Source organism: Euleptes europaea, chromosome 2 (assembly GCF_029931775.1).
Source record: "Euleptes europaea isolate rEulEur1 chromosome 2, rEulEur1.hap1, whole genome shotgun sequence".
Classification (NCBI taxonomy): domain Eukaryota; kingdom Metazoa; phylum Chordata; class Lepidosauria; order Squamata; family Sphaerodactylidae; genus Euleptes; species Euleptes europaea.
In genome coordinates this window covers 65,044,656-65,058,559 of record NC_079313.1, presented here as the reverse complement: position 1 = coordinate 65,058,559, position 13,904 = coordinate 65,044,656, and the positions used below count along the sequence as shown (strand labels likewise).

The 13,904-nt window shown below is 39.4% G+C and overlaps 1 protein-coding gene across 1 annotated transcript; it reads left to right on the top strand.

The window, feature by feature from the left end:
- Positions 1-840: 840 nt before the first annotated feature.
- Positions 841-12,522, top strand: USP1 (ubiquitin specific peptidase 1). Its single transcript, XM_056845286.1, has 9 exons — positions 841-866; positions 2,760-2,999; positions 4,015-4,138; positions 6,428-6,523; positions 6,885-7,045; positions 7,561-8,246; positions 9,331-9,501; positions 10,483-10,684; positions 11,778-12,522. Exons 2-9 carry the CDS (start codon positions 2,830-2,832, stop codon positions 12,502-12,504), a joined length of 2,337 nt encoding a protein of 778 aa, XP_056701264.1. The 5' UTR covers positions 841-866; positions 2,760-2,829; the 3' UTR covers positions 12,505-12,522.
- Positions 12,523-13,904: the final 1,382 nt, after the last annotated feature.

Below are 13,904 nucleotides of genomic sequence, written 5' to 3'. Positions count from 1 at the left end.
CATTACACTAGAGAAGATTATACCCACAGGAGTAAATATGATTAACTAAAATGAAAGGTAAGATATATTTTAACGTACATCACACTTTGCTGAAGTTCTACGCGATTACCACGTTCGCGTAGCAGCCAACCTTAAAAAGTCACCGTTTTTGGAAATGCTTCCTAATTAAATTATTCTTATGTTCAATGCATGAAGCATGAACTCAGTTTTCAGCGGGAAATTCCACTCCCTTTCCTGCGTCGTTACACACCCATTCCTAGTGACCGTTATAGCGTCCCGATTTGAACACCGCTCGGCGTTCCTCCGGCTCAAGTTGGGAAACGATTGGCTAACAAAGCGTGTCGTGATTGGTCAAACTATGAAACGGGGCGCGGCTAGGGCATCATGATCCACCCTTTTCCGCCTCGGCGTTTGAACTACCGTGGCAGGCTCTATTCAATCTATCAGGCCTCTAGCGCTGCACGCGAGTGCCTTACTAGGGCCCCTCGGAGCTGTCCGAGCCAACTGCCTGAATCTGAAAAGGTGGACGGAGGCTGCGGTTGTTATATGGCCGTGAAGCAGAAACGGTGGCAACGGCATAAATGTGTGGAGAAGAACCTACCTTCGTTCTTAGAGTATTTTCTGAACTTGTGGGGGGGTTTATTTTTAAACTGGCGTTTGTGTGGGCAGCTCGAGAGCCGAGGGCGCGAGAAGCGGGCTAAAAAAAAAAAGGGGGGGGGGTCCTGGAGCTGTGCGAAACGCGCCAAGTTTCCCATGGGGGGGAACTGAGCTACATCGCCATAGCAACCAGAAGGGGGGAGTTCTGGGATCCCCTCTCTCTCCGCCTCCCCTCCACTTGAACCGGCCAGAGCAAGAAGATGTAGCGGGTGAGAAGTTGCGGCCGCGCCGTTCGTGACCCTCCGAATTAGCCAGACTGGAGAGTGTTCCTGAAACTCCTTCCAGGTCCAGAGGCTAGGCTCATTCCGGCCCCCCCCGGCCCCCCATGGATTTCTGAGGTGGCCCCTGCTAGCCACAGGCCAGCCTTTCCCCCTTGCTGCTGCGGAGACTCCGCAGCGTGGAATTTCAACTTCCCGCCCTTCTCTCCCAGTCCCTGCACGGGTAGCCTGCAGAGCCCCCACCAGCTTCTTGGCGGGGTAGGGAGTTGCAAAGAGGGATCAGCAATAAAATGTAAACTGGTCTGAGTCGGGGGAGATCTTCTCTTAAAGGAAACTCCCCTGCAGGGCTGAAGCAAGGGGGGGACGTTTGCTTACTTCCACCCCCAGCGCTCTGGGGCAAAGGATGGGCACTGCCGGATCCCTTCGCTTTCGGGGTTTTGGCGGTGGTTTCTCCAGCACTTTGGCCGCAGCCTGTCCGTTTAAATCCTATAGCGGGAACCCTTGCCGAAATTTGTGGAGTGGTTCGAGTTGTGTATAAATTCCACAAGGATAGCCAGTGTACAGTAATAAGTTGGCTGTAGTCAAAGTAATAAAATGTTCCGGTATCACAGGGCTCTTAACAAATTTATTATGGCATAAGCTCTGGTGAGCCGGAACCCCACCTGCTTCTGACATGGTTTTGGTTCACAAAAGCTACGATTTGTTAGTCCCTAGGGTGCTACGGGTCTCCTTCGGATCATGTCCGTCATACTAGGTTTGTATGTATCTCCCTTACCCCTTCCAATGCTTCGGATAAGTTTCCCTGCAGGATTGGGAGGCTTCATCCCATCAAAAAGAAAGTCTGAAATTGCCTTTGCTGCTGTTGAAAGGAGTGGGATTAAGCAATTTGATCATTATTCCAACACCACCACCCCCTTTACTATAGTTGCTACCTTTGTTTCTTCAGTCCATCAAGAGGCAGAAATAAAGCTTGTTTACTGTTGTGAGTTTGATAGCAGATGTGGGATAACCACATACTTAGCACTCATTCTGTTTTTTTGGGTGGTGGGGGCAGGGATCCTTTCTCTTTCAGTATGAAAGTCCCATTTATTTGCATGCCTAGGGTTTTCCCTAGGTATACAGAAACCTCCCTCTTCTATATTTGTGATCCATTGTGTTGCTCTAGCGATCTGCAAAGGCTACCAACTTTTCTGTTAGAGGGACTGCCTATCATGACAAAGCAGTTGCTGAAAAGTAGAATGGGCCATAGAAACTGCTGGAGTGCAGCATTCTTTCCTGTCCATATTGCTGCATTGATAACATGAGACTTTATCACAAGTTACAAAATCCTCTTCATGTGTCTCGATTTGTGTTTGGAGTCCTTCTGAAGCGTTATCTTTGTCTTCTGTTTTCTCCTTGTGGCACCATTATGGTAAGTGTGCTGATAAATGCTGTTGAAGTAGGTAAAGATACCTACTTACTGCTGCCTCACCTAAAGAAAGTGATTGCCTTAAAACTGTGTTCTAGGAAATTAATATCCAAATTCTAAACAAGTTTACTTAAATGTGCCTGTAAAGCATAATCCCAAATCAATATATTAATCACAGCCCAAAGTCTAGCTGTCCTGACTCTTGCACTGTTGTCTTTTTCATATCCTTAGTAATTGACATCCAAACAATATCTGCCCTGACTGAAATAAACTGAAACTTTCTTACCACCTACAGTTCCTTCTAAACCACAGATTTTTTTTTAAATGGTAAAAATTATCTGAGCTACTTATGTGCTGGTAATGTAAGAACATCCTTTTGCTAATCCTCTTATCTGTGCTGCCATTGCTCTTGACATAGTCATCATAATGACTACCACTTGTAAAACATAGCTGTGGTATTTTATATACTTCAACAGGAACCACTATAGACTACAATTTTCTTTCAAGGCTGAATTCTTTCCCCAGTGTACCTGTGAGAGTGCAAAAATGCCAGGTGTATTACCATGTGACAGTAATGGACTTTCAAGAGATACCCCATCCAAAAAAAGCAGACTGTCACTGAAGTTTTTTCAAAAACGGGAAACAAAAAGAGCACTGGATTTTACAGAATCTCAAGAGAATGAACAAAAGCCTTCAGAATATGTCTGTTCTGACATGTATGTAAGAGTTTATTATGCAATTTCTTATGACAGTGTAAGCTTATTATGGCGTTTGTAAAGGCCTTTAGAAAATACAGAATATAAACAGGTAGTGTATCTGTTGTATGAAATATTATCAATTCTGTTAAACCGATACAATTGCACAGATCTCATTTGGAGTGCAATATCTTCTAGTAGATTTCTAAAAGAGAATTACATACCACTATTGAGTATTGCTGTGTACATCATGGGCATTCTTTTGCAACGTATTTGTTTTTAATACAATTGGGACGAGATAAATAGTGCATTCATAATGGATATTTGGGCACTGAATACTCAACTTTGGATAATTATTACATTTGTTTTCAAAATAAAAGGGGGCGCTTTCCTTAAAACATATTTTATAGAAACGTTTCTGAGCTCTCAGTCTTGTACATGTGAGCATGGGCATAAGAGTGGCTGTTGTACCTCACAAGAGTTTTATATATATATATATATATATATATATATATATATATATATATATATATATATATATATATATATATATATATATATATATTCAACCTTTAATGGCACAGGATTTAGTTTCAATCATTAAAAACAGTTGTATCCAGATAAAATACAGTTTATATGTAAAATACCATTACCTTAATGCTCCTGTATTGCTGCTTGGTCTATGTAGACAGTCTTGCTAGATATTTTTCAAATATTTCTGTGCTGAAAAAACATGCACAAGAAATAATACTAGCTATCAAAATAATTCTTGGTTTTATAATGTTTACTGTGTATAACAACAATTTTAATGTCAAGGAGAAACATAACTAGGCAATTGATAGTGATGCCTACTTAAGAAACATCTTAAATACTGTTTTTGTACAAGCGTGACTGTATTTGGTACTGTGTGTGATCTCTAAGTAAATATTAGTATTGTATAAATTACCATTTTTCACTGAAGACACTTAAAAAAAACCTATGCCCATAGTTACACTTTAGAATTAAAGTTCTCCTGAACATTTCCTTTGCATAATAGTGACCAGGTTGTTCCTGCAACACAGTCTCTTTCACCTGTCCAGTGTGAGAAGAAAGTGAACATGCTGCCTTTCGTTGGCTTGAACAATCTTGGCAACACTTGCTATCTCAACAGCATTCTTCAGGTAAATTCATAATAGGATTAGAAAATATAATTTGCTAAAACACGTTGCACGAAACCATACTGATAAAAACTTAACTTTGTGGATATTTGTATGAATTTGATAGAGCAAGTTGATAAGAGACATTAATAGCCTATAGAAAACAATGTTTCTACCCTTTAACGGCGGCCCATAGCAATTGCAGTAAAGTGCTGGAATGCTTAAACTGACTGTTTAAAAAAAAGCAGTGCCTTTTCCTTTGTGTCTTGATGTAGTTTTGTGTAACAAATGGGTGTGCACAAAAGTTTTAAGTACTAGACATTAAAATATAAGGTATTCTAGTGAAACGAATGCTAAGGAGTTTTATGTAAACTGAAGAAGCTATCTAGTATGGCTAGAATCTTGCCAAAGTCAAGCATTTTGAAGAGCTATTGTTTTCATTTCAGATTTATTTATTTAAGAACTTTGTATGCTACTCACCACTATCCTGCTTGAGATAGCTTACAATTAAAATACTAAGTTGACAGTATAAAAACAAGCCATGGAATGTACCTAGCAGAAAACGGACCTAAGACCAGAGCAGACCACTAAAAATGCTGGAACCATAAAACCCCAAATTAAAAGCCTGAGTAAAAATATATGTATCAGCCTGGCACCAAAAAAGACAGTAAATTAGGCACCAGGGGAGCCTCAAGGGGGAGGGCGCGTTCCAGAGGCAAGGTGCTACCACAAAGAATGCCCTGTCTTTAGCTGCCACCCACCTCACCTCTAATGGCAGGGACACAGAAAGCAGATCTTAACTGTTGGTTGAGTAATACAGGAGGAGACAATCCTTTAGGCACCCTGTCCCCAAACCATTTAGGGCCTTAAAGGTTAGGACCAGCACTTTGAATTGTGTCTGGAAATAGATGGGTAGCCAGTGCAGATCTTTCAGCACAGGGATTATGTGATCTCTATAACCAGTCTCTGACAATAGCCTGGACATCGCATTTTAGACCAACTGAAATTTCCAGACTGTTTTCAAAGGCAACCCTAAGTATAATAAGTACATTGTTGAAGTTCTGCTGATATCATCGGGAGAATCAAAGTGGCAGGATTGTTCCAACATTTTAAACTTGCATATCTGTTTTAAAATGGTGTATGATTAAAAAAACCTAAGCTCAGAAAACAAATCCTAGCAAAACTGAAAACATGAACAACAATAAAATCACAAGTAGCTAGTTAATCTATGCCTATTTATGCCCATGCCTTTTTATAATAAATGACAGACAAGAACATCCATATTCAGTTTTTGTAAAATCATTGTGGGAACTTTGAAGCTTACTACATGGCATTTAGATTTGATACTTTTAGAACAAGTTACTGTCCAAAACTAATAAAACAAGGTTGTGGGGAAATGAAGTGCAAGATCATGTAAACACACTTTCTAATTATGGTAAGTTTGTACTGCTGCATATAACTGAATGTCCCTATGAGAACATGTAAATTCTATTAAGTACTATAAGCTGGAATGTAAGCTTTTCAGACACTTCTCTGTTATAATGGTATAAGTTGTGATTGTGTTGAAGTGAATCCAAAGCACTGAACTGAAGCTTGAGAAGAGCCCAATTGTCTCTTTGGTCTGTTTAGATCTGTCAGCAACTGAAGGCCCATGGGTCATACCAGGTCCCAGGATGGCAGCCGCATGGTTGTCCAGTTGCCGAACCAGGAACAAAAACATGACATGAAAGGGCTAGCAGTGATAATTTTTGCAGCCTTATTTTTGGGACTCAGTTGTCACAGTAGCTATCCAACAATGTTGTGTCTAACCACGAGCTTATTTAGTATTGCCACTCACTTGAGCTGTGTGATAGGACCTCTACAATACAGACATGAATATATCATCTTTATCATGAAAATTTATTCCTCTTCCATTTTCTTGTAACTGAAACATGCATAGCTCTATTCCATCACTTCTGTCCATGAATAATGATGCAAACATGGTTGCCACATGTCTCTCTTTTGTTAAAAAATTGCACTTGTTGTATCTTTCCCCTTACGATCTCAGGGCAGCATGCATTGGATTATCCCATATTTATTCTCGTAACAACCCAGGAGGTGGGATATTGAAGAGACTGGTGTCTTTGGGCCAGCCACATTTGGCTTCAAAACAGAGTTAAGATTTGAACCTAGATCTCCAGTCACAGCAAAGCGCTTGGTCCACTACTGATTCTTTGTACAAATATACAAAATAAAAAAGCTACCAAGAGAATTAAAACTTAAGATATACATCACATTTTCCTGCATTTTATATTCTTCTTGTTCTTAATTTAGGTGCTCTATTTTTGCCCTGGCTTTAAAACTGGAGTGAAACGACTATTTAATATAATTTCACAGAAAAAGGAAAGCTTGAAGGAGGAAATAGATAAGGTGAGAATAAATTCTTCGTATTGTAACTAGGTAAGAAAAGTCATCATATAAATTCAAAATAACCATTGTGGCTTCTTTGTAGGAGGAAATTTACAATAAAGAATTTGTCAGTTTTGTAGCAATTATGCAGTTTTGCTTTGAGACCTTATTAAGGATTTATAGGTTCACTTACCTTGCAGTAGAATAAATATTACATTTATTGTTTGAACTTTTATAACACCATCTTAATACCTATCTTAACTCAATGCAAAAAGAAAAATATATTGAGACATTTATTATAGTAACATTGCAATAGAATTACCTAAATAATACTAAGAAAGTTAACTTTCAAAGCAAACAGTACTTTTTTCTGTTATTTCAGGGGATCATTAAAGAAGATTCTCTTGCAAGCTATGAATTAGTCTGCAGTTTACACTCCTTGATTGTTTCAGTTGAACAGCTTCAAGCCAGTTTTCTCTTAAACCCAGATAGATACACAGATGAACTTGCTACTCAGCCAAGAAGACTGCTAAACACACTGAGGTATAAATGATGTATAACACGCTTTAATATCTCTAACTATTTCTGAACTAAATATGGAGAAACCTTCCACTGGTAATTTTGTGTCTTCAAATTTGTTTCTAATAAGTTCTGATACTATGAAAAATCACTCCAGCAATAATGCAGACTGGTCTTTGTCTAGACTGCTCTGATCTCTCATGGTATTAAATTTGGAAATGACTAGTTAGGACACAAATTAGATGCTTTGGTTTGTGGCTGCTTGTAGTAGGTCATTTTTTTTATAAATTGCATCTCATGGTTCTAAATAATGATAGTTTCCAAAGAGGTGGGGTGCTACGCATCTTAGAAATAATCTCAAATCTAAATTGTACTTAGACTGCATCTTTTTTTTTTTTTAGGAATGCAAACTAAGTTTGGTTATTCTCATATAGCCCTGTTCAACTTTGCTACATCAACAAAAGTTATTATTTGTTATTTTAGGGATATGCTTCAAGTGTTTGGATATATTTGGTTATATTGTACATTGTTCTTTATAGGGAGCTCAACCCTATGTATGAGGGGTATCTGCAGCATGATGCCCAAGAGGTATTACAGTGTATATTGGGGCACATTGAAAAAACATGTCAGCTCTTGAAGGAAGAATTGAAGCACGTGCCAGTGGAAGAGTCTACAGTTCAACTGGAGAACTGCTCTAGTCAGAACACTGATAGTCCTGTAACTCTTGAGGAAGTTGGTACTAAGCTAAATTGGCAAGCTGTTGAGGATCATGAAGATAAAACTAAAGGCAATGGGAAAAGGAAAAGTGACATGGAGGGTGGCAATAGAAAGAAAAAGTCTAAAATATCCAAAGAGAAAAATGGAATAGAAGAAAACCAACGACAGACCCGATCTAAGAGAAGAGCATTGGAAGAAAAACTAGAAAATCAAGCAGAGGGTACCATGGAAAATGAAAATACAAAGCCTACGCAGAAAAAATCCAGACTTAAACTAAACTGGCTAAAATCTTCAAGCAATCAGCCTAGCATTCTGTCTAAATTTTGTAGTTTGGGAAAGCTATCTACAAACCTGGGTTTCAAAGATCAGATTAAAGAAATTGAGACTTGTGAAGTTACAGAGGTCTCTCTCAAGAATGAAAATGATAACCAAGCAGAGGAAAAATATTATGACTCATCTCCTGTGGAAAATACTAGTGAAAAGGAAACTGGAAAGCTGTACAAAACAGGTTAGCCATTGAAATAGTGTTTTTTGGGGGGAGGGGTGCTTAATCATTTTGCCATCAACTTCTGTAGCAGGGAAAGGTGACTGGCTACAGCATACACAGTTTCCTCAACTTGTTTACCATGGGGCTGAGCCATGGAGGCTGATCACCTTTTGTGGCTTTTTAACTGTAGAAAGGGAAAGAGACTTCGTAAGTAGGCTCTATGTTTTCATGGGCTGCAGAATGTGGATTACAGCAGTTGTGTGCCCACACGCTTTCTCCTAGCATAACCTGAAGGGGAGAAGAAGTGGGGATGCATTTTCAGCAGGGCTGGTTGCTACTTGCTTTTCTCAGAAGGATAGTGGTAAATTGCAAGGCTGCACTAATTATGGTTTAAGTTGGCAAGTACTGCAGGGAGCTAACTGAATACATCTCAGCAGTTTTTTTGAAAAATAGTTTCCTAGCATTCAGATGTAATTTAATATGAATTTCCCCCCAAATAGGAACGATGAACTAAAATTTGAGAGAACTGAACTGTGAGACACCATGGAGAGACAGGTAGAGAGGGGATGAATGGTGGTTCCTTCACTGCCTAGTACAGACGAAAAGCTGTCTGTATTCCTTTTAGGTATATTTACTTAGGGGATGTGTCGCTTGAAAGTGAAAGATAGGAATGGCATGTCATCATAGTAGTGAGTTGAACATCCAAGTTCAGATGTCAAGTCGCTTGTGTGCTTAAGCTAAACTTCGTAATTCTGCTGAAGAGTTATGTGCTGAGCTGCACCTGGAACAGAGTCTTCCTACTGTGCTGTGGAGCTTTTGAGTCTTTTCATTTCCACTGCAGCTCCTCCTGCTCAAAGATGAGGGACCTTCAGAAGTAGTCCTGGATGTAGCAAGAGGAGCTGCAGTAAGCATGGGTCATTCAGAAAGCCCTGGTGAGGGCATGTCAGTGCTTGGGCGTGCATACTGAGCTCTTCAGATCCCTGTCATGGTCTGCAAAATATAGTTTAAAAAATCCTGAATACCCTTCTAGGAATATTTTATAGTCAGCATCTCTTCCATTTAACTGGTTTATTTAAATTAACTAATGCAGTATATATTTTTTTAGGCACACAACTAGCAAATTTTAATTTAGTAGAGAAGCTCTTCCAGGGTCAGCTGGTGTTGCGAACACGATGCTTAGAATGTGAAAGTTTCACTGAGAGAAGGGAAGACTTCCAAGACATCAGTGTGCCTGTGCAAAAAGATGAACTCTCAAAAGTGGAAGAGAATTCTGAAAGTAAGTTGAATCACAGTAAAGGATTTTAGAGATTTCATATACTTTTTGTCCCTCTTATTGGAGACTTCAAGCTAGAAATTGCCTGGTAAAAGTATCAAAAGAAACATTTTTTGGGGCCGTTAAGTCACATTTGACTTATGGTGACCCCTGGTGGGGTTTTCAAGGCAAGAGACGTTCAGAGGTGGTTTGCCATTGCCTGCCTCTGCGTCACACCCCTGGTACTCCTTGGAGGTTTCCCATCCAAATATTTGCCAGGGTTGACCCTGCTTAGCTTCTGAGATTTAACGAGATCAGGGTAGCATGGGCTATCCAGGTCAGGGTGCGTGTGCATATATATATGTATATAAAGATTTTATATATATATATATATATATATATATATATATATATATATAACAAATTTAAGCGTCACTGTCTAAAATCCATTTTATAAACTTGCAAAATACCTCTTTTTATAATTGTACCCAGACTTTGACAACTGGAGTACTGTGTTCCAGTATGGTAGTTCAGCCTTGTCTTTACCCTCATAATGTATCCTAATTTTGTCTTGCTTGAAGTTTGATTTATATCCCATTTTATAACTCATTGCAATGAAAACAAAAAACAGCATCCTTTGCAACGCAGAAGTTTCCCCTGCTACAACTCCTAGCGAATGCACTGTGGGCTGTGAGGATTGGGGTGGGGGGGAGGTCCAATCATTTCCTGCCTTTTAAAGAAACCTTTTAAATGATGTAAGGTGGGTTCCTTCCCATCCTGAAACATCAGTTGAAGGCTGCTGCTTTGGGATGGAGTAAAGAATCCCCTTCCACTGTCATTAACAGTGCTGAGTTCAGAATCTTGATATTAATGCATCTAATATATCACTCTTCACTATATTGGTACTTTCTAAGGCCATTATCACTGCTTTGCAACTCTGTGTTGTAGTAGTGTTCTGATGAGATGTTAATACCAAACAAGTAAGATATAAAATTTCTTTTGAAGTTTCTCCAGAGCCTAAAACAGAAGTGAAGACTCTGAAATGGGCAATTTCACAGTTTGCTTCAGTGGAGAGAATTGTGGGAGAAGATAAATATTTCTGTGAAAACTGTCGTCATTACACAGAAGCGGAACGTAGCCTTTTATTTGATAAAATGCCCGAAGTTATAACAATTCACTTGAAGTGTTTTGCTGCTACTGGCTTAGAGTGAGTATTATGAATAAACCATACAAAAAAATCCCCGTTCCTCAAAGTAAAAATTTACCTAAACGATTAATAAAATGGAACTGAATTTCACTTTTTAGAAAGGCATGAACATGAGCCATTTCTACCATTCTAAAACATACTGTGGAATCAGTATTTCTTGTGTTTCACTTGGGGCCTTCACATGGTCATGCGTTAAAATTGCCTAACTCATGATTTGTTTTGAACTATAGAGAAATATCGTGCATCCAATGTACCCTTTTCTAGCTCACTATAAAATTACCTGCATGCCCACAAAGTTTGTGTTCATGCCATACTGATCCCTAAACAAAATCATAGCTGTTTCCAAAAGAAACCTCATTTTTATCCATTACTTCCATTAGAAGCCAGTATTTTCTGTCATTGACTTCACATACTGATTGGCAGATGAAGATAAATAATATTCTTTTTAAAGGATAATGTTCACTGGTGCCCAAGTAAACTGATCAAATGTAGAAAGTCTAATTTGTTGGCTTTTCTCAGTGCTTTCTGGTGTGTAGTGGTTAAGAGCGGCGGTTTGGAGTGGTGGACTCTAATCTGGAGAACCGGGTTTGATTCCCCACTCCTCCACATGAGCGGCGGACGCTAATCTGGTGAACCGGGTTGGTTTCCTCGCTCCTCACATGAAGCCAGCTGGGTGATCTTGGGCTAGTCACAGCTCTCCTAGAGCTCTCTAAGCCCCACCTACCTCACAGGATGTCTGTTGTGGGGAGGGGAAAATGATTGTAAGCCGGTTTGATTCTTCCTTAAGTGGTGGAGAAAGTCAGCATATAAAACTCAACTCTTCTTTTGTTTAATGCCAGTAATTTTTAGACTGTTACTATGTTCCTGCATGTGTCATTTTAGATTAGCCCTTTCCTTGTCCCCATATATAGTTTGCTAATTGATTTGTAATGTCTAAATCCCCAGATTCCTTTGTTGGTGGGATTTGCTTTTATTTCCAATGTGTAGTTTCAGCAATGAATAAGTGATGCAAAAGTTAATCTGACTTGGTTATTAAACATTATTTGCTTTTCAGTAAAGATTTGTGGGTAACTATACCACTTTTCTCCAAAAGGTTTGATTGTTATGGTGGACTTTCCAAGATAAATACTCCTTTACTGACACCTCTCAAGCTGTCCTTGGATGACTGGAGCATAAAGCCAGCCAATGAAATCTATGGACTGTTTGCTGTAGTCATGCACAGTGGCATCACAATCAGCAGTGGGCACTATACAGCCTCTGTTAAAATTACAAATCTCGACAGTTTAGAATTAGACAAGGAGAATTTCATCACCGATCCTCTAAGTGAAACTATTCACTTGGAGCCACTGAATGAACAAGAGGCAAGAACAGTAACAGAGGACTATGATGATGGGGAGGTCTCCTTTCGAGTCAGTGGTAATACACGGCCTAATAAAGGAACAAACAAAAAGAGTATAGAAGCTGTGGGACTTCTTGGAGGGCAAAAAAGCAAGTCCACCTGTGACTTCCTCAGCAGCAAAACAGCCCATTCTGGTAAGATAACTAACATGGACAATGAAGCCAGGAATGCTGAGTGGAACCACGCTAATGGAATTGTGGAGGCTGACCACCACGATCAAACTGGCATGGCTTCTAATGGACTAGAAAGCAAAGCAGTGCATATAATGCAAAGTCTGAAAGAATATGAGGGGAAGTGGCTGCTCTTTGATGATTCTGAAGTGAAGGTTACTGAGGAAAAGGAATTTTTAAACTCATTATCCCCTGTTTCATCATCTACATCCACTCCTTATCTGCTCTTTTATAAGAAAATTGTAGAGTAAGGATCTTTTGACAGTGTAAATACTAATTTTTATCATATGTATGCAAAGGATCCTTAGCAGAAGCTACAGATACAAATTGACCTTTGTACATGGTATTATGCATTATTTTAAAATGTGGATAATTCACTTTGTAGTTTCTATACAGAATATTGACAATTATTCTTCAGCAATACAAACCTGTATAAAGGCTATTGAAGAAACGGCAAAATTGAGCAATGGTTGTAATTCCATCATACTATTTGTATATTCGCTTTTTAAAAATGTATTAACTCTCTAGAATAAATTTGTAGTTGCTATTAAAAAGTCAACTTCCTTTGTAAATAAACACTCATTCAAGCCCAATGTGAATTGAGTACTGTAGTGAAACTACTCAAGCTGCTGAAAAGCAGCATCTCTTTTCTATGGATCCACTTGTTACCCAACAAATGAAAAAGTTGTCTGGGGAGTTTCATTTGCCTCTGAAAAACAATAAGGATAAAGCGATCCATCTCAAGACCTGCAGCCTATTCAATGGTGCTCACTCCCCCCCCCCAAAAAAAGGAAAGAGGCGCTGCTAGCCAGTCCTTGACTCAAGTTAGAGCCATGTCCCTGCCCCATTTGGAACTGTAAAGCTTTTCTGGTATATTATGTATTACAGAAAAGATGAAGTAGCTTGGAAATCAGACTTCATTTGACTCATTTAAGAGCTCCTTCTTTACTAATCTACGGGAATAAATGTAGTAACTGGTCTGGCACTAACCTGCATCTCTTGAACAGTGTTAGATATTTCTTTCTACCATGATAATTTGTTAGAACTTGGAAAGCATGACCAAAATAGCAGCATTCTGCTTTTGGGTAGTTAAATAGTCATGATAATGGCACTCACGGTTTCATTCTAGACCGTTGTTACATGGTAGCCAGCTACAACACCTCAGTTATTGAGTGTATAAGTTGTCTTCCTTGTGGCAAATAAGTATTGTGAGTAGGAGCATACAAGTAAAATAATTGTTTTAATTTTGTACTGGAAAGTCAGGAAGCGCTAGGACTGCCGTTTTAGGTAAAGTATCAGGTGTTCTGTCATGCTGGAAAGTTGTTCAAGAAATACTGGAAATACTCCTGATATTGAATAAAAACAATCATGCCCTTCACTGCTTCCCATTTAGAACTAGAACAGAGTACAGAAAGCTGATTGTCAGTACCCTGGCCCATTAAAAAGTGGAGGCACCAAATATCAGCTGATGGCCATTAGACCTGGTCCCTACCAGCCACTAAAAGATCCAAATTGGCACTGGACTTGCCTAATCTGCAGTGGATCTTCAGCCTGGCTCATGGGCTCCTTGACTCTGGTTGTGAGGCTTGGGGCTATGCCACCAGCTGGTCCAGCTCCCAGTCTCCTATTGCTGGGGGCAGGTTCTGCCGCC